Source organism: Puntigrus tetrazona, chromosome 5 (genome assembly GCF_018831695.1).
Source record: "Puntigrus tetrazona isolate hp1 chromosome 5, ASM1883169v1, whole genome shotgun sequence".
NCBI classification, from domain to species: Eukaryota; Metazoa; Chordata; class Actinopteri; order Cypriniformes; family Cyprinidae; genus Puntigrus; species Puntigrus tetrazona.
The window spans coordinates 10,908,408-10,934,211 of NC_056703.1; the positions used below are offsets into that span (position 1 = coordinate 10,908,408).

Genomic DNA, 25,804 nt, shown 5'->3' on the forward strand with positions numbered 1-25,804 from the left:
TTGAAAAACATCCACAAGGCCAGGCTCATACAAGCCTGTCTCTGAAGAAAGTCACAGGTGGATTCCAAATATTGTGGATATGTAAAGATTTTCAAATTGGAAATATCTACAATATCATTTGAAATTTATGGTTAAAGAATAATGACATATATATATATATATATTTTTTTATTTTTATTTAGCTGTAGCTTTATATGTATTTATACATTAAAGTGGATAAAAAAAAAAAAAAAACGTTCTTGTCTTGTGACTGTTATGATCCACTTCAAATATTGACTACTATATATATTGTGAATATAATAAAAATAAATAAAAATAAAAGTATTCTCTTAAAAAAAAAGACTAAAAATGTAACATAAAAATGTAACTGTTTCACCACAAGAGAAAAAAATTACAATACAAAAATTAAAAGTGGGCTTAGTAATCATTAACATTAAAATAAAAACAAAATAAAAAAACAACTATTTTTATTGAAAAGTAGAGTCATTCACACAGTTTCCAATAGTTTAATTCTTTGGAACTGAACACACAACACCACACACAGTAAATGTAGTAATGTACCACTACAGAAGCCACAATACTCTGCTCTCTCACACACACACACACACACTCTCACACTCACACACAGAAATTTGAGAAACGATGAAAGGAACACACACACAGAGCAGAAATCACATTAATGAGACAAAACAAGATTCAAATAAATAAGGGAAAGCCTCAGTGATCCCTTTCTATTGTTCCCATTATTATATAAACACATTTCTATTGGTCACAGAGAAAAACAAAACTGAGATGGGAATAAACACTGTGCTCCCCTGCGCTCCAAACACATGCAGCGAGGACTCATGGGAAAGCAGGTGGTGAGAAAAAGATGAATGTTTGCTGTTTTTGTGCTTCAAGTGTTGAGTCTCAGCACAGAGTGATCACAGAGGCATTTGCTAAAATACAATCTCATAGTTCAAACACCAAGTAACAGTTGAGTGAGAACACACTCTCTTTACGTTTCTAAAGACCGTGTTCAGATTAACGATGGCTACGAGCTCGGGCTTTCGTTCGTCTCGTTCGGTTTCAGTGTATATTCAGACGAGAGGTATACATGCACAAGGGAGCACTGGGAAATGCACTGCACAGCACAGGGGAGGAGAGAGCTGGGACACGTGTGAGGTCAAAGGTTGCTTTTAGTCCTCGAGAGTGCGGAAAGAATTCTGCATGTCTTCCAGCAGTTGAGCGTAGTCAGCTTTGATCTTGGCTTCACCCTCTTTGACTGGATCCTGCAAAACATACAGACACGTGCTGTTAGAAAAACTTCTCAGTGTAAGGCATTAAATTGAAGGCAAGAGATATTATTATCAACATGTGTAAACAATTAAAATAAATTACAATCAATATTTTCATTTTTAATACCAGATTTTATACTCTTTTTATTCTCTCTCTCTCTCTCTCTCTCTAGATAGATAGATAGATAGATAGATAGATAGATAGATAGATAGATAGATAGATAGATATTCAAACCCTCTATTCTAATCTTTTCACAAAAATGTTGTCCTTTTTGGTTGAAAACAGAAAAAGATTTGTTATTAATCATGGAATTAGGTTATATTTTTATGTTGTCAGTTTTTATGTTAAATTTTGTCATTTTTTATTACTATTCTGTTCAGCTTTCATTTATTTTTTTATTTTAATTTTAGTTGATTGCTTAAACTTAATTAATTTAGTTGCCAAGACAACACTCTTTTTAAGTTTAAACGTTTGAATTTAATTTGTATGTTTTATCTTATTTTCGCTTTTGCAACCTGAGGTCTGTGACCTTTACATGTACAAAAATCTTAACATCAATATCTGAGCGGTACCTTAAACTTCATGGAACTGATGCGATAAAGAATTTCTCCCATGTGTTCACGGATCTGGGCCCAGGTGATCTTGTTATCGCTCTGCGCTGTGGTCTCGACAGCATGTCGGGCCAGGTCATAAAAAGCTATCGTATTGGACAGGATCCCCACTGTCTTATAGAAGGGACAGAACCTGCAAGAGAGAAAGAGGGAGGGACGGGGTGATACCGTGAGAAATGCTTAGCCCAGACTGATAAACAGGCAACACTTAAAAAATATTTTTCATATTGCACAGATGATTAGTTTACCTGTCATAGGGAGTGTAACCGTTCTGCTGCAGGAAGTCATCTTTAATGAGTTTGGCCACCTCCAGAGTGATTTTATCCGTCTCAGCCAGAGAGGCCTGTGGGCAAAAAATAATATCATTACACACAAACAAAAACAAAACAAAACAACAACACTATTTTACAAATACACAAACACACCTTTCCAACAAGTTGCACAATCTCAGCCAGGTCCTCCTCCTCCTGCAGAATCTCTTTGGCTTTGGTACGCAGCGGCACAAACTCTGGGAAGTGTTTGTCATAGTACTCATCCAGCGCTCGTGTATATTTACTGTAACTGATCAGCCAATTAACAGAAGGGAAGTGTTTCCTCTGGGCAAGCTTCTTATCTAGACCCCAGAACACCTGAGAGCAATAGTTGAAATGAGAGGGGGGGAAATAATGCAAGATTCTATTACTTCTCCATTTAAAAGAGTTCATTTAAAACTACTTAAAAACCCTTCGCATCATGTTGCTCACAAGCATTTCCATAGGAGTCACCCACCTGCACGATACCAAGAGTGGCAGAAGTCACGGGATCTGAGAAGTCACCACCAGGGGGAGACACACTGTAGAGAAACGTTCATTCACAAAATGAGTGGAAAGAACAGAACCACCACAGAAATACATGTAATACACACAATAATAAATCAGAGTTGGTGCAAACTTGCATATGGATTTGCATATTTATTATAATAACCCTCTTGATGTTATTTGAGGGTACTTACGCTCCCACAATGCTAACACTGCCCTCTCTCTCTGGGTTACCCAGGCACTTCACTCGACCTGCTCTCTCATAAAACGATGCCAGGCGGGCTCCAAGGTATGCAGGATACCCACTGTCTGTGGAAGGAAAACAAGAATGTTTGATTATCCAATATAAGAAAGTCTGGTTTGGGCAAGGCTGCACAATTTAGTCAAAACACATTAAAAATGCAGTTATTAAATCTGTTCTCATTTTGCTGTTGTTTGGGTAGGTATAAAAAAACTGCATTGCAATTGCAACTTTTGAGATGTGTTTAACACACATTTTTCTGCCAATACAAGTATGCAGTACATGCGAAAAGTATTTTTTTAATTCAATAGCAGTCATGCAATCAAAAAAAGTTTAGGGTAAGATAACTAAAAAAAATGTTTCTTATGCTCATCATGACATCACGGCTGCTCGTGAATTTTTCATTTTAAAATATTACCATTTAATATAACTGTTTTCTATTTCAATATATTTTAAAATGCAATTTATTCCTATGAAGCAAAGCTGGATTTTCAGCAGCTTTCATGTCACAGTCTTTCAGAGGTTATTCTAATATACTTGTTTGCTGCTCACATCTCAGATTATTATCAATGTTGGAAACAGTTGTGTTGCTTGATATTTTTGCGATTCTTTGATAAAAAAAGAAAGTTGTAAGAGCTGTACATACCAGCAGGCATCTCAGCCAATCGTCCAGAAATCTCCCTAAGAGCCTCAGCCCAACGAGAGGTGGAGTCAGCCATCATGCTGACGTTATAGCCCATGTCTCTGAAGTACTCAGACAATGTGATACCTGTTCACACAAAAGGCATGTTATGAAGATGCATCTACATACATACATATAGAGATGTTCTCTTACAGGTTTGGTTTCATTTTGCTATCAATAATTGTCTCATAAAATTTGATTCACCAACATTACATTACTGTTAACATTTCATGTATGTGACCCTGGACCACAAAGACGTAAGTAGTACAGTATGTTTGTAGCAATAGGCAAAAATACACTGATGGGTCAATATTATTTTTTCTTTCTTTTATGCCAAAAATCATTCAGATATTAAGTAAATATCAAGTTCATGCAATTATGCATTGCTAAGGAATTCATATGGACAGCTTAAAAAGGTTACTTTCTTAAAATGATTTTTTTTGCACCCTTAGAGTCCAGATTTTCCAATAATTGTATCTCGGCCAAATTTGATTATACCCCAACAAACCATACATCAATGTAGAGCTTATTTATTTAGCTTTCATATATATATATATATATATACACATATATATAGACCCTTATGACTGGTCCAGCATCACATTTATGGCCCTTGAGTTTACCGGTGTAGATGGAGGCTTCTCTGGCAGCCACAGGCATGTTTGAGGTATTGGCCACCAGTGCTGTTCTCTTCATTATGCTCTCCACCTTGCCGTCCACCTCCATAGTTAGCTAATCGAACAAAATTAATGTCACTCATCTAAACCAGGTTCATTTAACCCAGTTTACTGGGTCAGTCAAACTTATGAATCACTAAACATTAATTATTAAACCCAGCGCCATACCAACCTCCGGAAAGTCTCTTAATACTTCAGACATCTCATTTCCACGCTCTCCACAACCCACGTAAATGATGACATCACTGTTGGAGTACTTGGAGAGAGACTGAGAGATCACCGTCTTTCCACAGCCGAAGGCTCCGGGAATGGCTGTGGTCCCTCCTTGGACACAACTGTGAAATGGCAGAAATTACAACTTTACAATAATGGTTAAACTGATAATCATATGCATCAGTGTAGTGGCATTTTGGAGAGTATATTCGCAAACAAGCTACGCAATATCATGTTCATTATCACATAAAATCCTTTTTTTTTCTCTGTTCAGACAGTTATGCTCTGTGAATTAAATGACACTCCCTTTGAAAACAGAAGATGGACAATTATTATTAATCAAAGAACCGGTTTACGTGCAAAATATTGTGCAGCCCTAATTCTTATCGCGTTTGAACCAATGATGGCAGATGGACTATTGTGATGATGTCTTTCATACTTTTCTGGACCTTGACAATGTAATTTGCTCGTCAGTCAATGGGAGAGTAACAAGCCTCCCAGTTTTCATGCAAAATATATTTTTTTAAATTGTGACATTGGGGTAAGCTATTAATGATTTTTTTTAATTTTGAAGTGGAGTAACCCTTTAACTAATCTCATTCCTGATTTATTATATATGTTTATTACAGTTCATCAGTTAGAAGATATGCTTGCAGATCTAGCAGCCAGAAATATTGCAAACAGCTTTATTAAAAAACACAGACTGGCTGTATTACACTTTCATTGGAAAAACTCCAACATACAGTACATGTTTGTCAAAGTTTCCTGATTATGCTGTTTTTCTGCAATGCAAAGAGAGCATGTACACATGATAGCCAGGTTGTAAAGTATTAATTTATGGCCAGGAGTTTATGGCTAATTTTCATCTGTTGCCCCTTGTCAGCTTTTAAATAGGCAACCTAAAAGTCTCAAATATAGTAAATTATCTCACAGTAACATTACAACTACATACAATAACACTAAAGACAATAATGGCAGTAGAAAAAAAAGTAATTACAAATATGACTTGCTTTTTTTTCTTTTTCTTTCATTTATACTTAAATGTTAAATAATTTGTGCTGCTCCTTATTTCAGTTGGTATTACTGAAATAATTAATGGCTCTAATTGAATTGACTGACCATCCAAAAGGATCTGGCAACCCTAAGCATGAAATCTTTTGAGGGTTAGTCATGCAAGAAATTAGAACATTGGACATTTTTAGGATAAATAACTAGTGGGCCATGCCTGCAGACTAGTCTGTTTAACTAATGGAAAAATAAGAATTAGGGTTGGCAAAATATGGTAATTTTTCATATCATCATATTGCCAGCATGTGAGATTGCCAATGCACAATATTGTCATGTATGGATGGGTGTGAGCAACAGAGAGACTGCACTCTCTGCACTAGGACCGAGCGTCCTACTGTGACAAGATTGCCACAAAGACGCGGAAGTTATCAGTCTCAAAATCAGGTGAAGAAACAAGGTGAAAAACAAAAGTAGATTTATTTTACACACTAAATATTGGACATAAACGCAGACGTTAAAGATTAAATTATTTTCAGGTAGCCTAAGTTCATATTTTTGGAGTAAGTTTAAAGGCTCATTTGCATGTATGTGCAGCTCTGAGGTGTAATAGCCCAATAATAATAGGCCACCTATTATTGAGCCTAGCATCATCTTTGCTACCGACAAAGACATTTGGTATCGTCAATATTTTTGACTATCATCAATACACGATACTATGGTCTACTGGTACAACCCTAATAAGAATCATAAAAAGCTTGGGACTCACGGAAAGAGGGCGTCCAACACTCGTTGTCCAGTCAGCAGGGGGTGATTGGCAGGTAGCTTCTCAGTAACAGGCCTCACCTGTCTCACAGGCCACACCTGCACCATGGTGAACTTCTCCTTCACTCCTTCAAACTCCAGTTCCAGCACCACATCCTGACACACACACACAATGAAAAGGGAAGTTCCAGTACTCCAATATTGGGTTTCTTCCTCATCTTACCTAAACATCTTAGGGAGTTTTTCCATCTAACTGTTCCTTTAATGACGTATTGTACACAATTATTTTCAAAATGACTTGAACTACTCTTGCACGCTTGTCTATAAAAGTGTAGTAGTTTATCAGGAAATGCGAGGACGATTGTGAACTTGACTCACAGAGACGTCATAATTTCCCGGCGGAGCGAGGTAGGTGACTGTTCCCCTGCTACGGGGGGGCAGCATGATCTTGTGTTTGATGAGAGAGTTCTCATACACCAATCCATAGATATCACCTCCTGTAATGTGACTTCCAACCTGGAAAAAACATCCAGTGCATAATTTTTATATAGCATATGTATACACAGACAAAAGTACACATTCACAAAAGTCATACACATTTAAGTCGAAGTGGCATGTGGCAGCTAAGGTTTATGACCCAAATGGATTTTATATGCTATTTCCAAAAACACTAAAATATATTTCCTTTACATATGATAATGATTTCTTTGCATATAATAATAATCACATATGATTAGTTCTACAATTATTGTACATACAAAATTAATAGTGCCTCAAAGATGTTGCCTTTTGGTGATTTTTATTATTTTAAAGACTAAATATGTCATTTAGCCCGAATGTTTTGTGCAGAGCCAAGGAGTTCAAAATGCTTCAAATTTTGACAAAAAATTATTTTGTATTGCATTTATCTCATGTGTATTATATATCCATTTGAAAATCAGCAGGTTGAAAATGACAAGTATTACAGAAAACATGTTGCACATTAAAGACTGCAGAAATTACAGCCTCAGTTGTACAAAATCAGCTTCCATATGCAGTAATAAGGGACAGTTTAGCTTTGCCATGCCCAGTGCTAATGGTTAAAATTAATTTGTTTCTAAAAGTTGCAAAAAAACTTACAATATTCTTTAAATTGTAAAATAGCAGGGGGTAAAAGCATTAATGCATGTTCTTACTTTGGTTCTTTCTTAAGACATTTTAGTGATTATTACAGTGAAGTAACATCTTATTTAAAATATTAATAGTTATTTTTATTTGGGGTTGTGTTTTTTCCATGAAACATATTCACATATTCAAAAAAGTCAAATCTGCCTTTTTCAATATATGAAAATACAGGGTGATTACTACCATTACAGTTCTGCAATCAGCAATTTAGCTTGGTTCATTATAAAAGTCCATATTATATCAGAATTTTAACTTGGCCTCAAGCATACTACTATATTACACCACTTAACTATAATGTCTCACAGTCCAAGAAAAGAACTGTCCATGGTGGCAAATCCAAAATCTAGGTGAAAAAACATCACTGCATAAAGAGAAACACACACACACACACACACTTCTTACCCTCAGGTTCTGAAAAGGAGAGAAATCCCACTTGAGGTCCCTGTTAAGAGCACCTATGTTAACCCCTCTGGGGATGTAGATGCTCTTCGTGAGGTCATTGATGTCTTTGAGGGGACGCTGAATACCGTCAAATATGGAGCCCATGATTCCGGGCCCCAGCTCCACAGAGAGTGGCTTTCCAGTGCGAAGCACGGGGTCTCCAACAGAAACTCCAGCTGTGGATGGCTCAGGAAAACATACAGAAAAAAAATAAAATATACTCTGGGTCCTAAAAGCTATTTTTCTGACTTTTTTTTCAAATTTGGGTTAAAAGGGTCATATGATCCAATTTAAAGTTTTCCTTTTTCTTTGGAGTGTCACAAGCTGTTAGTGCATAGATAAGATCCCTAAAGTCTCAAAACCAAAGAGATATTCTTTATTAATGACGTGTCCACACCCCTCTAAAACGGTTTGTTTAACACTTTTCTACATCACTACCCAAATGTTTACGCAAAGAAAGAAGCCGGAGCTATTATTCTAGCTGTAGTGTTGCTGCTTGATGCTGGAGACACTATGTTTCGTTGTGAAAGTGAAACTACTTTGTCTGTGCTTCCAAAAGAGGACACAACTACAAATCAGTGGTTAAGAGTTTTGATCAATGAACGGTAGTGCTGTTGTTGTTTGTTGTTTCTCCGATCACAAATATTCAACCAATCACAACGCACTGAATTGCTGGCCAATCAGAGCACACATGAGCTTTGTACAAATCAATCAATTTCAGAAGGCGGGGCTTAGAGGAGAAAAAATAATGTACAGTATGTGGAAAATATGTTTTCAAACTTAAACCACATAAACACATTGTATCACACCAAACACACAAAATAATGTTATATTTAGCAACATCATGTGACCCCTTTGTTTGGATTAGCATTATTAAAACCTTTTCAAGTACTGTAGACTGAGTAAGGGATGGAATGCCTTACACAACTTTAACTATCCGAACAGATTTTGAAACGCTAGGCATTATACAATTAACGAAAATTGCAGAGTGCCTCAGACTTGCATCAACTTGTTTGAAATGAAAACCCAGGGCAAAAGTTGGGTAGTGTATTCAAAGCCTTAAGTAAACAAATCTTGTGTGGTAAAGGATACAGGTCTCTTCGTACACCTGGATGGTTGCCATATCTCCCTCCAATCGGATTATTTCTCCCACCAGCTCACTGTGGCCCACACGCACCAGTTCATACATGGCCGCACCTGCCATGCTAGAGGCCGTCACCACTGCAACGGATAGACACACAGACTGTAACCTGTCCATCTGACCCACATCTGTCTGTCAAAATAAACTAAGCTTATGGAAGGACTGTTGTGCTGTTTGTTAAAGTTTGTGACAAAGTGACTTTAGAATATGCTTTTATTTTTACCTGGGCCCGAAACTCCATGCACATATCCGAATTGGCTCTCACGTTCCTCATCTCGGATCTTAGGCAGCTTGGAAAAATCCATTCTCTGTGTTAGCAATCCTGAAAGAGGAATAGGAAGAGGTAAAAGAGGTTCATTCATTCAAACTGCACCAATATCACTGTTTCAAGTCACATGCCAAACCTTATCAAGATTACACAACGTTTACATTTTCACAATTTCAATAGAACGTCAAGGTCTAACTGTTTTGTTTCAGGTTTTAATCAATGTACTCGAAAGCAAATGTGAGTTTCAGTCTTATTGTTATGGTATATATTTCAATTACCGATGACAAACTTAAAGACCACAACACTACAATATTAACAGAACTACGATGGCCGACCGGTATCCATTCAGATTCAAACTATTCCTGCTAAGTATAAAATTACAATAATATGCTGTTGTACTAAACGTACCACGAATAAAATAAAATACATATAAATAAACGCCTCTGCACGACCAAAACTACTGAATTACGAGATCTAGCAAGCTCTCGTAAGGAACCACTGGATGTCAGGTGACAGATGGCTACTAGCAAAGCCTGATCAGCAACTGAGCAGATTTCACCTGGGTAAGGTTAGAAAATGAGATAGGACCAAACTGCCTGGTTTGATAGCAATAAACACATAACTGCATAAAAGCAAACGACGAGTCTTACTGTATTAGCATGAAATGAACGACAATCCTTGGAATATCCTACCAAGCAGTGAAGCGAGGAAAAAAACTGTCACGACATAAGTCAGCTGACCTGACAGGATTAAGGAAGTCCGTGCAAAAACAAAGTGCGCCATTACGGCTCCCCACAAAGGATATTCTGCGTGGAAATGCATAGCGCATCTGATCCAACATGGCGCCAATCGAACAACAGTTTCTCCACTTCCTGTGTTCATTTTATAAAGTCAAGGACGCTACTCCAAGCCGCGACACATCGTAAATGTCGACATTTACAAAGTATGGACACAGTGTATTCCACCAATGAATACAAAAAAATGTCTATTTGTCTATTTTGTCAGATTTCAGATTGTCTTTGGCAATCGTATCCATATTCATTACGTTCACATCAATATGCATCACGCAGAAAACTATGGCGCGCTTTACGTGCTTGCGTCACAGGGTAATTTCTGTCGAGACCGCGCGTAACCTAGACGTTCAAGACTTTGTTGAATGCAGTTGCAAAAAAGCTCGATTTAGATATTTTGATATTCGAAAATTGCTAGCTAACTCGATATTTTTCGTCTTTGCTTCGCGTTTGTGGATACAATCAAGGTGTCAGCAGTTTTGTACGGTAGATCTAAAACCATCAGCTTAAATTCGCTGCTGATCAACGAGGATCGAAGACAAGATAACACCACCACCATCATCATCATCATCGAAAATTGACGTCTGGACTAAATAATACACGGTTAAGCTTCATTTTAGCTAAACTATGATCTAATCGTCGAAAAATCTCGTTGTTTGTTTAGTATTACAGTTTTGATGACGAGACTACTCCGAGCATATGGCAAACCTTCCTTCGGTTATGCGGTAGCTTATTAGTTATCCGTTAAATTCAAAAGCAACGAGACCTGCATATATTTTCCACTGGAAGAAATTTCACTTTTCCTCAAAGTGACTAGCACGATAATTAGCAGGAAATTAAACAACCAACACCAAGAACAACCCAACTTTGTGGTACTAACGTTAAGTTACCGCACCATGTTGGGTATTATGGACCATCACCAAGGTAAATATATGTTTTTTTTATTGTCAGACACGCGTTGTCTTTTGATTTTATATTATAGCCACACCAATACTCGAAGTTTTAAACGAGCCTCGTGTAACACACCCATTTAACAAAGCGCTCCTGACTGGATTAACTACTCATGCTAGCAGCGAGATATCCTCTTAGGTTAAGTACACCTAACATGGCCTCTCTACTACCTCCACATACATAACATGATTTTTTTAAGCATACTTGAATAGTTCTGATGCCAAATTTGCTTCCCTGTTTTGCTGACTTGACAAGGTTGCATCTACTCGTTAGCTTTTAGCATAGGCAGCTTCTGTTCGAATGTGAAAATGTGTAATCGAGCTAATGAGTTCACAAAACATTTGCAACAAAGTTTCAAGTTTACAATTCGATTTCGTACGTTTTTAGCGTTCCAATATTCACGTGAAGAAGTTACCTTGAAGTTACTTCAACAGTATCAAAATAGCCCTGGCTAAAGCTAACTTGACAGTTCATTTAAGGTTGTAGCTTCAGCATTTAATAGTGACAGTTTTTTTTTTCCAGTAATACCGATTTCTTCTGTTTCTTTTACAGACACCGTCCGGAATTGTAAAACGGAGGCTTTGGTAAGCACTGTCGCAGTTATATTCTTTAATAGTTTTAAATGGTGACACAGCCTCGTTACTTATTTATAGCTTAGGCCACATGTGGCCGAACATGGGGGATGGGTTGTGGATGAGATCAGTATCTGCCTGTAGTCACTGTCAGTAATTGGCAAAAATATTTTGGTTTTGAAAATGCTTGTAGATTGGTGACAGCCTTGTGTTAAAGCTTTAGATATCACTCCAGGCATACAGCGAATCACTACGACCGGTCACTATTAATGTACCTTTTCTTTGTTCCAGCCTCCAGAGCGTAAAAAGAGGACCGTGGAGGATTTCAATAAGTTTTGCAGCTTTGTCCTGGCCTATGCTGGGTACATTCCACCTCAGAAAGAGGTGAGTTGAATTTCATAAAATGCAGTCATTTTGTATAGCAATAAAGTGGCAACTTTGACCATCTTCATAATCACCTGCTGCTGAGCCTCTTGTGTGTGTTTTCAAATACTTAACTAATTGCGTTCTGGTCTGATATGACCCAGAAGAGATGCATGAACATTTATTTAAATACAAAATGCTTTCTTTTTTGTATGGAAACCAAGATTTGGAAATATGCCAAACCAAACACAATTTAAGACTTTTTAAAAAAATAGTGTTTTAAAGAGAGAACAATTACATAACCATATATAAAAAAAAACATACATCTAACCTAAACAGTATTTTTTTTTCTTGTTTTTAAATCCCTCATCATGGCCTTTTTTGAATTATTTATATATTCACTTAATCAAAACGGCTATATTTATTACAAATATTAACGCAGAATCATTCAATATATACATTAATTCTTTCATTAATGAGTAGTTATTGAGGTCTAATATGGTTTTTGAAAAATATTAAGCCGTGACTGTTTACTTTCACCATACAATGCAAAATCATGCAGATAAGCTAAATCGTGGTCATGTGTGTTTCCAGGAGAGTTCATGGTCTCCATCTTCATCTCCATGTGCGCACGAGCTTTCTGAGCTCTCGGGCGAAGGGTCTGTGAAGGATGGCTGGACAGATGCACACTCCAGCCTTGACAACATTCACGGTTTGGTCCACAAAGCTGAGACAGACAGGAGCAGCAGCAGTATAGAGTTCAGCCATCTTCAGTCGGACAGCTCCTTAGACAAGATGAGATTGAAAGACTCTCTGAACCAGATCCATCTGCATAGTAAAGCTGAGCGGAAGAAGGTGAAGAAACTCGGCCGCTTCTCTTTAGGAGGGCCGAGAAAAAGCATCTCTGAGGCAAGAGCGCACAAACAATCGAAAGCGGCACTAAAGAAAATGAAGAGATCGGTAAAGCCCGAGAGACACTTTCCATCCACAAGCCCTTTGAACGAAGGGCTACAAAAGGAGGAGGAGCTAACAGAACAGACCGTTGACATGCATGAGGCGGGGCTTAAACTGGAGTCCAATCCAGAAACAGACCTGAGCTCTTGCGAAACTGACACATTGGTGACTGATGAGGATATCATGGTAGAGTCTGGTAAGTGTCTGATTAGACTCGGCGTGCTTGTAGCCAAGTCTAATGTATGGTCTAATCTGTTTAGCTAGAATATTTCAATATTTATATTTCAACCATCTGTATTTCATTCTATCCATTATAGGTGATGATTCGTGGGATTTGATTACGTGTTATTGTGGGAAGCCATTTGCTGGACGTCCCATGATTGAATGTGACGAGTGCTCCATATGGGTCCATCTCTCCTGCGCTAAGATTAAGAAGTCCAATGTACCTGATATTTTCTACTGCTACAGATGCAGGGACTCTCGGGGCTCCACGGTCAAAAGAGACCACTGAGAATAAATGTATGGGAGCAGATCCTGTGTGTGTATTTAAATAAATGAGGCGTTCTCATACCTGTACTTTTTACTTTTCCGATTAATCTTAATTAGTTTCTGTTAAATTAAAAAAAAAAAGATTTCTATAACCCCATTTCTTCTCCTTTCGTTCTGTGTTGAAAGGCTGGTCTCGGTTTAAACGTTTTTCAGGTAGAAGGTTATACTAAAACACATGCACTTATTTGCACTACTGTATGTCAAGATGGTTGAATCTCACAAAACGTGTCAAAGAACATTAACCATATTTTAGGATGAATACGATTTTTTATTTTCTTGACATTTCACAACGTTTATCCCAAAGTTTTCATATCTGAGTCCAAATACCATGTACAAAGCATCCATTAAAACAGCTCTTTCCAGCAAAGAGGTGTCGTTCTAATCCAGTATTTTTTCCGTCTCGTCCGTGGGGGCCATTTAACACAGGTCTAGCACTAAACAGGCACACCTTATTTGGGTCATAGAGCAATGTATGAAACACTTAATGAGTGCAAACAGGAGTGGTAGATAAGGGACACCTCCAGCTCAGATCTGTACAACTTTCAAAACACTGTTGAAATCAATGTCTTTTTTTTTTTATTTTTATAAGTAACGTTTTCAGTCTCGTGATGAATATCCTCACTTGTTACAGGATGTTTTCATATTAACCTTTGACCATTGTAAAGCAGATAGCGTATTTAGTTTCCCTGCTTGATTTGTGTTAATTGTACATTCTGTCAAAAACGAGGGTAGATTTGGGTTTTTGATGTTAAGACTGAAAACAGAGTTTGCTCCTTATTTTGTTAATGTGTCCTGCGTGTAAATAATACATGTATGTACAGGTGTATATGTTTGAAAGATGAGGAAATGCTATATTTTTCTGACCATTTACAGCAGTGAATTCTGAAACAATAAATGTTCTTTCAAAGTCAAGCCGCTGTTTTGCACTGTTTTGTTTGCTGATGTCACTGCTCTTTCCATGAGTAAAATCTAAAGGGAGTGGGGGCAAAGGGGTGTGACAAGACGTTCACGTATGCACACTTTCCCCCAGTCACATGCTGCAGTAGACGCGCTTGACGCTTCACTCGATCCGCTGTAACGCTGTGCTGGCAATTACTTCAACAATCAGTGAGGTAAGTGAATATACTCTATTGATATTGGATTTACTTTTACCAGTTCAATGGTTTTATTTTTGAGTATGTCATTTTTTACCTGTGTAGTTTGCTTAATGGTCTTAGGTCACAAATTTGCAAGTTATTCAAATTTTTTTGGGGAAAATGCTTTGTTCATTTTCATAGTCGGGTTATTGTTTCACCATATTCTGTGCTTTAAAGTAGTTAAACATTTATTACAAAAGAAATAGCCTCAAACATTTCTAAGGGCATAATCTGGATTAGTGTCTCTTAAATAGAGAGTTAATTGTGCTGTGGACCTACATGACAAAAAACAAATACTGATCATTTCCTGTCATTTTTACTAGTTAATGGATCAATAATGAATTCATTGTTTACTCCCTGTTAGAAAGCCTTCAGCTGTTTAGTTCAACATGTCTAACCCAGCGGCTGTCCCGCCTGGTTTGGAGTACCTTACACAGGTGAATGTGCCATTTGAAATTATTTCATGTAAATAAGATGGTAAGAGTTATACAATTACACATTGCCACAATAAGGGAGAAATATAGTATGTTAAAAAGGAATAGTTCACACAAAAATTACATTTGTTAATAATTTACTAGCCCTTTGTTCTGAACGCTTTCATTCTTCTATTTGGAAGAAAATGGGTAACAAAACAGTTTTTGGTTCCCACTTTTTAAAGATTTTTCGAGACAAATTCTCGCTATTAACTAGATGTTTATTAGCCTGCGTATTACTAACATATAGGCTGTTTAGTAGTACTAATAATAAACATATTAGTGCCTTATTCTGCATGACCATATTCTACATCTCTTAAACCTACCCATTACTTTAACTTAACAACTACCTTACTATCTGTTAAGCAACAAATAAGTTGTTTATTGAGACAAAGTCATAGATGATAGTTAGTTAATAGCAGTGTTGGGTGTAACTATAATTACTAAGTAATTATTATATTGTTACTGTTATTACTTTTCTGTAGAAAAAGATAAGAGATTACTTTTATTTTTCTGCAATCTAATTATTTACTTTTTATATAATTAAATTTAATACTGTGTATAGACTTTAAAACATTTATACTCAATACAATAGTTGATTTCTATCCATTTTACTTTTTATATACCCTTCTCACTTTGAATACTTTGATATTACTTGGATATTGGCTGTTTATTATTACTTAAAAACGTGTTTTAATGTCTTGTACTGCAAGACCTTATTCTAAATCCTTAATCCTACCAAAATTCTTAAATTTAACTACTTTAATAAGTATTAATAAGCAGTAATTAGGAGTATATTGAGACAAAAATCTAAAGTGTGACTAAAATAATTTATGTAGTAATCTATGATTTATTTGAAAAAATTAAAAAACTTTGATATTTCAACTTGTTGAGGTTCATATAGGGTATAAAAAGTAATTAAATAGAGAATGATCTGCACAGTAATCTAATTACACTGTTCAAGATGTAATTAGTAAATAATCGATTTACTTTTTAGAGTAATTTACCCAACAATGGTTAGTAGTGAAAACTGGTTGAACAACCCATTAAAGGTATACACAATAACAGGTATGTTATAATAAGAAAAACATTGAATATATCTGCTTTCTGTTCTGCTCTTACAGATTGACCAGATATTGGTCCATCAAAAGATTGAGCTCCTTGAAGGTAAAGTTTCTGAAATTAATAAACTTTTTTTGTCATATAGAACTTTAAATCCAGTATCCTTTTGTCTTTTTGTTAGACCCACTAAATTATGAGTCAAACGCTAATGAACTAATGATCTTCTTTTCCAGCCATTATTGGCTTTGAGACTAATAACCAATATGAGATTAAGAACAGCATGGGTCAAAAGATCTTCCATGCTAAAGAAAACACTGACTGCTGCACACGGAATATATGTGGTCCTCTGAGGAGTTTTGAGATGCAGATAAAAGATAATTTTGATCAGGAAGTAATTCACTTAAGCAGGCCTTACCGCTGCACGTCCTGCTGTTTCCCCTGCTGCCTTCAAGAGGTAACAACTCAGAACACAGCTTTTTCCGACCTTTAGAGAGAGAGAAAGGATTTTTTGAAAAGAGAAATTGCTGAAATTGAAAAATGTACAGCATATATCTGTATTTATATAACCCATTCTCCAATCCTTTTTCCTGTACGAATGTGACATTGACTGAAGATGGAGGTACAGGCTCCACCAGGGAATACAATAGGTTACATCAAGCAAAACTGGCACATGTTTAAGCCCAAGTTCTCCATCTATGACATGTCCCAAACAAAGGTGCTGTCCATCGAAGGGCCTTTTTGTGCCATCAGCTGCTGCGGGGATGTGGATTTTGACGTACGTATTTATGTGTGATTGTGATTGATTTGCCACGTACGTGTGACTGAGATCGTTTTTGAGATATTTAAGCATGCAGTATCAGGGTGCGCAACTATATTTAGTGTTAATAGTCACATTGTGCTTTCTAGACCAAAACAGTATATAATAGTTTGTGTTTATTTTTCTGTCCTGTGCAGATTACCGGTAAGGATGGGCAGTCTGTAGGTCGCATCAGTAAACAGTGGACCGGCTTCATCAAAGAGGCACTGACTGATGCAGATAATTTTGGCATTAACTTTCCAATGGACTTGGATGTGAGGATGAAAGCAGTTCTGCTTGGAGCATGTTTCCTTATAGTGAGATATGACACAAAACATTCATTCATCCACCAGTTATTTCTTGATTCTTACTTTATACGGCCATTAATATAATTATCACTTTCTCTGTGTTTTGCTGCAGGACTTCATGTTCTTTGAGCAGACCGGTGACTCAGGACAGCGTTGCAGTGTGTTTGGCTAGTGGTTCTTGCTTAAATTTTAATTTTTTTTTTTTTTTGGAATATTCATAAATAACTACATTTACCACTTGTATGTAGCCTACTTTCTGTTTTGCCACTATAAAAGCATTTGACAACATAGCTGTAACCCAGTCTAAACAACATTTTCATGTTTTCTCTCATGATTTTCTCTTTCGTAAGAATATTAAAGAACTAATTTCCCTTCTAAAACATAATCTTCTCTCAGCATCTGTATTATCATGCTTATCGTAGATTTTCAGAGTATTTTTGAAAGGTACACATTAAAATTGCTGATAAGGAATATTACTTTCTGATCATAGTTCACAAACTAAAGTGCATGAGAAAGGCTTTTTCTGCTGCCATTGCGCCAAAATAGTGCATAACCAGGAATGGCATACATAAATATTAAACTATATCTGCTAATATAGAGTTGATTGATAATTCACCAATTTAAGGGTGGCGTAATTATAGGATTCACACAGAATCCTCACTAGCCTCCGGATTTTCAGAAGGTTTAAATGTAACAACCTGAATAAACATTGATGTGATTTAGGAAAAATCTGTCCTGGGAATTAGATGTCATACATTCAAGGGTTAATGTCACACATGATTCCAAAAGAAAAAAGAAATGGAAAATTTATTTATATTAACTGGTGCTCTGCAGAAGAACATAATATCACACTACTGATTAGATATTCAATCGTTGCATTTACTTCTTAATAATATCTGTGAATATTTAAATGTATACACCTAACTCGGTGACTGGTAGGTGATCATTTATTTAACGTACTCTTTTTAGTGGAACATTTAAGTAGATTGGGGGTGCTGATGACTTATGGTGAGGACTAAATTGCGAAATGTATTTAAAAATGTGTTCAGTAGCTTGAAGAAACACTTGCATTAGCGCCATTGCAAATTGTATCGAACAATGCGAAATTATTTTCAGATGTAGTTCATGTTCCTGTCCACCGCGTACACCGACGTGACGTCATAGGGACGCGGCGGAAGAAGAGTGTTTTCGCCCTAAAGAAGCGCCAGCCCTCATTGAATGAGCCAATTTAAATCAGCCCTTATTTTATCTTTCGTTTCATATCCTCGCAAGACTTGGTTATCCGCTTTTTGCGTTGGTAGACAACGCCAAAGCTTTTGGCTTGAGGTTACGGTTAAACGGTGAGTAGTCGGTGGTGCCGACACCCCACATTTTCTGCATCGCGACACCGGAGGCCGAGCAGTGTTTATTTGTGATCGGTGCTTGATTTGCCCGCTGGAATGATGCGTTATATGACCGACGCTTGTGACGCTCTGTTCTAATAAACACTTAAAATATAATTCTAGCCAAAAACCGGACTGGTATTAGCGAGGCCAAGTCTGTTCCACTTCACACTTTTCGCATAATTCAGAGTAAAAGCGCGGAACAAAGCGCATCGTGCACGAGTTTATCTCCGCTGCTCCAGCTCTGCCGTGGCTTTGAGTCTTCTTGCGTGAACACTGACAACTGCATGGACAAAATAAAGCCACATACACGTGCTAGCTTTGCTTTAATATAACGTATAACATTACGAGGCAATTTTCGTAAACATTTAAATGAATACAGTATCCTAACATCGCTCGGTATTACTTTAAATAACAAATGGCTGAGATAGCTGCTTTAGAAACTTAACCGCAGAAGCTCAGATGTGTGACCGGTATTTACTGTATTTAATGATAAATTAAATGTCATTTTGGATGAACTATACACTGTAAGACACATCACTATCTACGATACATATTTTTGCATTGTGACATGTTATAACACCTCATTAGTTACATAGTTATAATGCCATTATCTACTTTAAGCTGCAAGGTCTTCCTGTAATAACGGCCCTACAATGAAACATATATTTTCAGAGAAGTTTTTATTTAAATACAGAATTAGAACGATTTATTCATTTTTTATAAATTACTATTATTAATATGTATATGTAAAGGCCACATTAAATCAATGTTAAGCTTATTTACTATGTTACCACACATTGCTAGTCTTGAAGTGAACAAATAATCTGTGCTACATGATCCACATCTGTGCTACCTAAAAATGTGTCCTAAAATCAAACAGGGTCCAAAAATGTTTGAGTTTCTCTGCCATTGAGCGCAAAAGAAGACATTTCGAAAAATGTTGGTAATCGAACATTTGGCGGTAGCCACTGAAAGAAGTGCATGATGATATAATTTTAATTTTTGATTGACTCTTCCTCTAAATATGGCTACAGGGTCAAAAAGAACATGATTAGTGCTGCAGTGATTAGTCTTTTTTTTTAACTAGCTTGTTTTTTTTTTTTTTTACTTTTGTTATTCTCTGGTTGTTGTTATTTTGGTTAAGTAGACTGTTGCTAAAGACCTCAAGAAACAAGATAAAATGCACAAAAAATAATCTTGCTGATCCTTCTGATATTCACAATACACATAATTACTAGAGTTCTAAGTTTCGGCTCACTAATTGTGCTTTGGTTCTACATTTTATTGCATTCAGCATTTTGTCGCTTCTTTGCTCTGACAATTGCCATGTTTTCTGTCACGCATTAGTGAGGAGGCAGGCTGGCGCAGGTCGCAGGGTGCTCCTGGATCATGAGAGACAGTGGCAGCAGCCTGGCTCAAACACACTGGTCCAATGAGCTGACACTGACCACCGGGCAGGAGGGCGCCGGGGGTGGGGGTGCCATCGGAGGTGGCCATTTAATGAATCCAGCCATGGCCCAGCATGCACCGAGCCCAGCCCACTTCAAACTAGGGCGCAGAGAGGAGGATGTCCGAATGTGGGGTGCAGAATACACTGTCCCTGAAGTGAAGGACGAGGAGGAAAATGTGGAGATGGAGAGTGAAGAGGATGTGGTGGAAAGGAAAGCCGAGGGTGCTTTGCGGTGTAACGATAAAGGTGACGACGAAGAGTGGGCCTCTCCTGAGCACGCAAAGCTAGTGGAAATGGATGTCAGTGTTACAGATGACTTTACGCTCTGCTTGGCCCAGACTAGCCCCAGTCCTCTTAAAGAGAGGAAGCTGGCCGGGTTGCGGTACCGGGGCCAGAGGTGTTTCAACATTCACTACCGTTTGGCCCAGCAGTGGAGAACTTGGCGTCAGCGAGCCAAATGGGCAGGAACTATGGGATACAGGAGGGTACGCAGATGTCACAGACGCCGCCATGCTGGCAGCCGAGCTTTTCAGAGACCGCCAGGCAGTTCATTGTTAAACGGAGACCCTGAACGACGTTTGGGGACAACAGAGGAAAGAGGAGCCGATTTATCTGGTGAGTATGAACTCTTTAATTTAAAAGTTGATAAGATAAAGGATTAGTTCATTAAAACATTTCATTGAAAATCTGTCATTAATAATTCACCCTGTCCTTTCGAATCTGTAGCCTCTTCATTCATCTTTGAAACACAAATGATGGTATTTTTTTTATTAAATCCAAGAGCCTTCTAACCCTGCATAGACTGGAACACAACTGAAACATTAAAATGGTCTGGGCATCCCTAAAAAAGTCCATGTAGTCCAATAGTCCATTTTACAAAGCTACATGACACACAAGTTTTTAATACTAGGGAAGATTCTACAAATTGTTCTTTCTGCTGAATGCCTTTATCTGTTAAGCATGTTTTATTGGGCTGTGCTGGTTTCAGTTCTTTCAGTTAACTCTTCAAGTTTCAGTTTGAGTTTAAAAAAAAAAGTATTCTAAAAACATATTATTCAGCCAGAATATTTCTTGCCATGAAAATAGTCACAGAAGCTGTAATGCACAACAGATTTACCAACATTTAGTGCACAAGCAAAACAAAAATAACAACTTTATTCAACATGCGTCATGTTACTCGCAGTAATTGAGTGGAAGGTGACACGAAAGAGAAGAATGTTTTGATTAAGTCATTATTTTTGTTTTCTTTGGGCACAAAAAGTATTGTCATGGCTTCTTAAAAATACAGTTGAACCACTGATATCACTTACTATGTATCTGGGTCTGGGAATACTTCAGTTGCTTTGCAGTCCATGCAGGGTCAGAAAGCTCATATTAATTTGTTTTTTAAAGATTAATGAAGGTCTTACAGGTTGGGAACAACTTGAGTAATTAATGAAGTGTCAATTATAAACATTTTACAGTATGAAAATTTGTCTGTGCATTAAAATATCATTTAAAATAATGCAATTTGTTCTGCTAAATATAATTATTATTATTTTTTATTCTAAATAATAAGTTAATAGATTTCTTTTAATATTTCCTATTTTATTGTTTTGCAAAAATAAGCTACAGTAAATGACTGGCAAAGCATTCCAACATTCTTTTATCCTCCTCTTCGGCTATTAATGACCCCTATTGATTTCCTAGGCTCCTGTAGCACAAATGGGATTCCGAAAGGAAGGGATGGTATCCATGGTGCGCTCATGGGGGACCGGGAGGGACGGGCCTCCCCTGCAACTGTCCAGTCTCAACGGGAAAAATCCTCCCCACAGAATCAGCTTAGCAGCGAACACATCTCTTGTGTACAAGGTACTACATATAAATTTTCCTAGATATGGAACAGGAGCATTAGATATGGTTATGCTTCTCTCACTCCTCCTCTTTCTCAGGTATTCTGGATGAGTTTCTGCAGCAGTATGGGAGTTTGATTCCCATCCATGTGGATGAGGTGGTAGAGAAGCTTCAGGAGATCTTTAATGAGAGCTTTTCAAGTCCTCAAAGGTCAGAGGTGGCTCACACCAGTCAATAAGGCTTAGTGAATCTCAATATTTAAATTGCCACATTGATGAAAGACTTGACTGAAGGCTCTCTCTCTCTCTTTTTTTTTTATACGATTTTAACCTGTGCCTGTTTACAGGAAGTTAATGGTGCAACATCTAATGCAGTCCTATCAGCGGATGTCTGGAAGTGCAGTGATGCGGGGGTTTCGTGTAAATTACAAGCGTCATGTTCTTACCATGGATGATCTGAGCACACTTTATGGTCAGAACTGGCTCAATGATCAGGTGGGCCTTTTGTCATTTTTAATAAACTATTATTATTATTATTATTATTATTATTAATATTGGGCCACGCTAATCATATGCACACTTTTTCTATATTTTGGATAAAATTCTGAACCAACTTAAATTATGACCCTACAATAACTCTTTATTTTATTTTATCACATCACAGTGCATCCTACACTATCATTCAAAAGTTTTTAAAAGTCTCATTCACCAAGGCTGCTTTTATTTGATCAAACATATTATACAGTCAGTAATATTGAAATTATATTACAGTTTAACCGAACTGTTTTCTGTTTGAATAAATTATAAAATGTGATGGCAAATCATAAAAAACTATTTCAACCTAATTTATTCCATTCTACCTCAGTGATCCTTCAGAAATCACTCTTATATGCTATTTCTTTTTGCTATCGATGTTGAAAATGGTTAAATAGGGTTTTTTTTTTGTAAACAGTGATCCATTTTTTCATTGATAAACTAAAAGTTAAAAAGAACATTTTAAAATAGAAATCTTTTGCAAAAATTGCAGACTTTAAGAATGTGTCGCATTGGGCAAGCATCACTACATGTGGAGACTGTGCTTTGTTTTGATGTATTTATTTATTGATAATTTAGCATATTTTAGATTCATCAACGTATTAAAAGAAGGATAATGGGAAATGATGTCCGTGTCCGCCTGTTTTGACTTTCCTAGAAATAGTTTTTGTCATGTTTAACAACACTTGTTTTTATTAGTGAATGAGACCCAATCTTTTTATTCTTCACGTCTCTTTCAATGTATTTGTTAAATTTGTTACTCTCACAGTACTTTTGTGACTATTATGGTCTTTTACACCAGTTCGTCAGAGTTGTATAGAGAAGATATCCACAGTTATGACTCTTGTATTTGATGAATGGGGGGCCCTTGTTCTGGGATTGTGCTGAGTTAGCTTTCTCTCTCACATCTGTAACTTACTGCGTCACTCAGGTCATGAACATGTATGGGGATTTGGTCATGGATGCTGCTCCTGAAAAGGTAGGAAAAACATGTGCACACACACATTTACCCATACGAGCACAAGGGAATCTGACTCATGACAAAGCCATTATATGAATGTGTGTGTGTGTGTGTGTGTGTGTGTGTGTGTGTGTGTGTGTGTGTGTGTGTGTAAGACTATATAACTGTGAAAACAGTACGTGAATTAGTTCTCATTCACTCTCTCACATTCTCACTGTGTTTTGTTTTTTGACTTACAGGTCCACTTTTTCAACAGCTTCTTTTATGACAAACTTCGGACGAAAGGTTATGACGGGGTCAAACGGTGGACAAAAAATGTCAGTACAGGAGAGCAATGCAGAATGATTTTGTCTTTTACTTCTTTTATTAATACTTACATATTTTAGGACTGCTAAATTGCTAATAGATCATTTATATTCAAATCACTTTTTTTGCACTTTTCCGCCACAGAATAAAAAAATAAAAAAGGTGCCTCACAATCAGAACTGAGAAATAAACATACAGTTGTGAGTTATAATTCCATTATATATATTCCCAATTCTGTGAACACATCAGTCTTTAATTTATTTTTATTTTTTTCATTCAGTGACGGAAACAGGCTTCCATAGATACAGCATCATCATTGTAGCACTGCATTTATTTCACTGTTGTTTATTGCACTGTTAAATCTCCCCATTAGGTTGATATTTTCCAGAAGAAGTTCTTATTGATCCCTATTCATCTGGAAGTGCACTGGTCATTAGTGTGTGTGAATGTTCCTCAGCGTAGCATCACGTATTTCGACTCCCAGAGGACCCTCAACCGACGTTGCCCAAAAGTAGGTAGCGTTTGTTGTAAAGATGCTATTTTAATGGCTACGCTCCTTGAACCGTTTCTTAGCCTGCCGCTTTGTTTTACAGCACATTGCCAAATACCTGCAAGCGGAGGCAATCAAGAGAGAACAGAAGGAGTTTTACACAGAGTGGAAAGGCTTTTTCAAAATGGTAGGGTGAAAGGTGAATTTGATGTGCGTGTTTTTATGCGTTAGCGAAAGTATGAGGGGTGGGGGAAGGAATAAAAGAGAGTGGAAAAACCTATTTGTTTATGTGCTGTTGACTCTTCTGTCCTTGGAATGTTTCAGAATGTGGCAAGGCAGAACAATGACAGTGATTGTGGAGCTTTTGTCCTTCAGGTTAGCATTTTTTCCTCATTAGCTTGTGTTTTATATTATCTACGTTATTTTAAATCTTGATTTTACTCACATGTTCACTCTTCTTATCGTTGTTCTCCAGTACTGTAAGTGCCTGGCCCTGGAACAACCTTTCAGCTTCGGTCAGCAGGATATGCCCAAGCTACGGAGACAAATGTACAAAGAACTGTGTCACTGTAAACTGTCTCTGTGAGACCGTGACATCTTACACTTCTATATAAGCTCCAAGTCCAGACAGCATTTAGGCGGGAAACGTGCAAACGTTTTTAACCCTCTTTTCGTTCAATGACTTTGTATTTTGACTTGATGAATGCCATACTCTGTTCGGCCCAGTTGTTTGTTTGCTCGGATCAAAACACAAGAGGAGTTGTTTTCTAGAAGTGGGAGGGGGAGCTGACCTCAGTGAACTGTTCTTTAGGTGCCGCCATTTTGTTGGCAATTATATTTTTTATTTTTCACGATCTTGATGTCAGTAACTTGTATGTTAAAGGTGATAACATTGACCGGTGAGGGAGAAGACTTGCAGACATTTTAAAAATGTAATGCGACATTCATTTACTGAGAGTCAATACGGACCATGACACTATATGAGCAGTTTTGTTTGTTCAATATTGTTTGTCTGTTGTTATGTATCTGTGCGAGTTAAGATGCAAAACTATGGAGATGAAAAAAAGAGCAGCTGTAAATTAAACTGTTTTATATCTTTTGAGATGCATACGTTGTTGTAAGATGTACTAATAAAAACTGAGAAAATAAACGAGTCTCGTCAATTTGTGCATTAGTCATAATATTACTGTTTTTGGGTAGTAGTTTGTAATGTGGTGACTTCAAAAAGGTTATAAATACAGCAGCTAACTACAAAAAAAATAGGCCTACCTAGGCTAATCCAGGCTAGATTTGATCATTTCTGTGTTTGGATCAAACGCACACAAACTGTTAGACATGTGTTCAGTGTACTCTTAATAATATAGAAGTATACTGGAACCAAACCTTTTTAACGCATATTAAAATGTAATAGTAAAATGAAACGGTCAAAAGTATGGTCAAATAAAAAGAACGAGAAAGGAGTATATGGAGAATATGATATATTCCTAAAATATATGCATGCTTAACAAATTACAGAAATTTTATAGAATTCAGGGGGGACTGTCAAATGGTATACTATTACTAAACTCGGTGAAATCGAAAAAGAAAAACTATAAAATATAAAATCTG

The 25,804-nt window shown here is 37.0% G+C and overlaps 4 protein-coding genes across 6 annotated transcripts; 3 read left to right on the forward strand and 1 right to left on the reverse strand.

The window, feature by feature from the left end:
- Nucleotides 1–490: 490 nt before the first annotated feature.
- Nucleotides 491–10,086, reverse strand: atp6v1aa (ATPase H+ transporting V1 subunit Aa). Of its 2 annotated transcripts, none has more exons than XM_043239137.1 (15): nt 9,934–10,086; nt 9,239–9,337; nt 8,967–9,095; nt 7,836–8,050; nt 6,648–6,785; nt 6,274–6,425; nt 4,459–4,621; nt 4,233–4,341; nt 3,574–3,696; nt 2,881–2,995; nt 2,658–2,721; nt 2,315–2,518; nt 2,138–2,232; nt 1,851–2,022; nt 491–1,271 (listed from the first exon to the last, which is right to left on the reverse strand). In XM_043239137.1, the coding sequence occupies exons 2-15, from the start codon at nt 9,318–9,320 to the stop codon at nt 1,179–1,181; spliced, it is 1,854 nt and encodes a 617-aa protein (XP_043095072.1). In that variant the 5' UTR covers nt 9,321–9,337; nt 9,934–10,086; the 3' UTR covers nt 491–1,178. The 2 variants fall into 2 exon arrangements, with proteins under 2 accessions (XP_043095072.1, XP_043095071.1); XM_043239136.1 differs by having other exon boundaries at nt 9,976–9,994.
- A 279-nt stretch (nt 10,087–10,365) lies between these two features.
- On the forward strand, nt 10,366–14,375 carry phf23a (PHD finger protein 23a). The gene is made up of 5 exons (XM_043239138.1): nt 10,366–10,998; nt 11,578–11,609; nt 11,889–11,981; nt 12,555–13,110; nt 13,232–14,375. Exons 1-5 carry the CDS (start codon nt 10,971–10,973, stop codon nt 13,423–13,425), a joined length of 903 nt encoding a protein of 300 aa, XP_043095073.1. The 5' UTR covers nt 10,366–10,970; the 3' UTR covers nt 13,426–14,375.
- An 87-nt stretch (nt 14,376–14,462) lies between these two features.
- plscr3a (phospholipid scramblase 3a) lies at nt 14,463–17,623 on the forward strand. The gene is made up of 7 exons (XM_043239139.1): nt 14,463–14,575; nt 14,964–15,036; nt 16,197–16,239; nt 16,368–16,588; nt 16,748–16,909; nt 17,089–17,247; nt 17,351–17,623. The coding sequence occupies exons 2-7, from the start codon at nt 14,989–14,991 to the stop codon at nt 17,408–17,410; spliced, it is 693 nt and encodes a 230-aa protein (XP_043095074.1). The 5' UTR covers nt 14,463–14,575; nt 14,964–14,988; the 3' UTR covers nt 17,411–17,623.
- Nucleotides 17,624–18,415: 792 nt separating this feature from the next.
- Nucleotides 18,416–25,346, forward strand: senp3a (SUMO specific peptidase 3a). 2 transcript variants are annotated; one of them, XR_006251113.1, is made up of 11 exons: nt 18,416–18,578; nt 19,971–20,688; nt 21,763–21,924; nt 22,005–22,116; nt 22,253–22,400; nt 23,371–23,418; nt 23,640–23,717; nt 24,080–24,217; nt 24,300–24,395; nt 24,521–24,571; nt 24,672–24,756. XR_006251113.1 is itself a non-coding variant. In XM_043240924.1 (11 exons), the coding sequence occupies exons 2-11, from the start codon at nt 20,013–20,015 to the stop codon at nt 24,780–24,782; spliced, it is 1,608 nt and encodes a 535-aa protein (XP_043096859.1). In that variant the 5' UTR covers nt 18,416–18,578; nt 19,971–20,012; the 3' UTR covers nt 24,783–25,346. The 2 variants fall into 2 exon arrangements, 1 of the variants encoding a protein (XP_043096859.1); XM_043240924.1 differs by having other exon boundaries at nt 24,300–24,383; nt 24,672–25,346.
- Nucleotides 25,347–25,804: the final 458 nt, after the last annotated feature.

Coding starts and splice junctions, on each gene's coding strand:
- atp6v1aa (XM_043239137.1), bottom strand. CDS start 9,320: ATGGATTTTTCCAAGCTGCCTAAGATCCGAGATGAGGAACGTGAGAGC. Junction 4,622..6,273: donor GTGTTGGACGCCCTCTTTCC/GTGAGTCCCAAG, acceptor GCCATTTCACAG/TTGTGTCCAAGGAGGGACCA. Junction 2,996..3,573: donor ATTGGCTGAGATGCCTGCTG/GTATGTACAGCT, acceptor TTCCTTCCACAG/ACAGTGGGTATCCTGCATAC.
- phf23a (XM_043239138.1), top strand. CDS start 10,971: ATGTTGGGTATTATGGACCATCACCAAG. Junction 11,610..11,888: donor ATTGTAAAACGGAGGCTTTG/GTAAGCACTGTC, acceptor TCTTTGTTCCAG/CCTCCAGAGCGTAAAAAGAG. Junction 11,982..12,554: donor ACATTCCACCTCAGAAAGAG/GTGAGTTGAATT, acceptor GTGTGTTTCCAG/GAGAGTTCATGGTCTCCATC.
- plscr3a (XM_043239139.1), top strand. CDS start 14,989: ATGTCTAACCCAGCGGCTGTCCCGCCTGGTTTGGAGTACCTTACACAG. Junction 16,240..16,367: donor AAAGATTGAGCTCCTTGAAG/GTAAAGTTTCTG, acceptor CTTCTTTTCCAG/CCATTATTGGCTTTGAGACT. Junction 16,589..16,747: donor TCCCCTGCTGCCTTCAAGAG/GTAACAACTCAG, acceptor CATTGACTGAAG/ATGGAGGTACAGGCTCCACC.
- senp3a (XM_043240924.1), top strand. CDS start 20,013: ATGAGAGACAGTGGCAGCAGCCTGGCTCAAACACACTGGTCCAATGAG. Junction 22,117..22,252: donor AGCTTTTCAAGTCCTCAAAG/GTCAGAGGTGGC, acceptor GCCTGTTTACAG/GAAGTTAATGGTGCAACATC. Junction 24,384..24,520: donor GGAAAGGCTTTTTCAAAATG/GTAGGGTGAAAG, acceptor GGAATGTTTCAG/AATGTGGCAAGGCAGAACAA.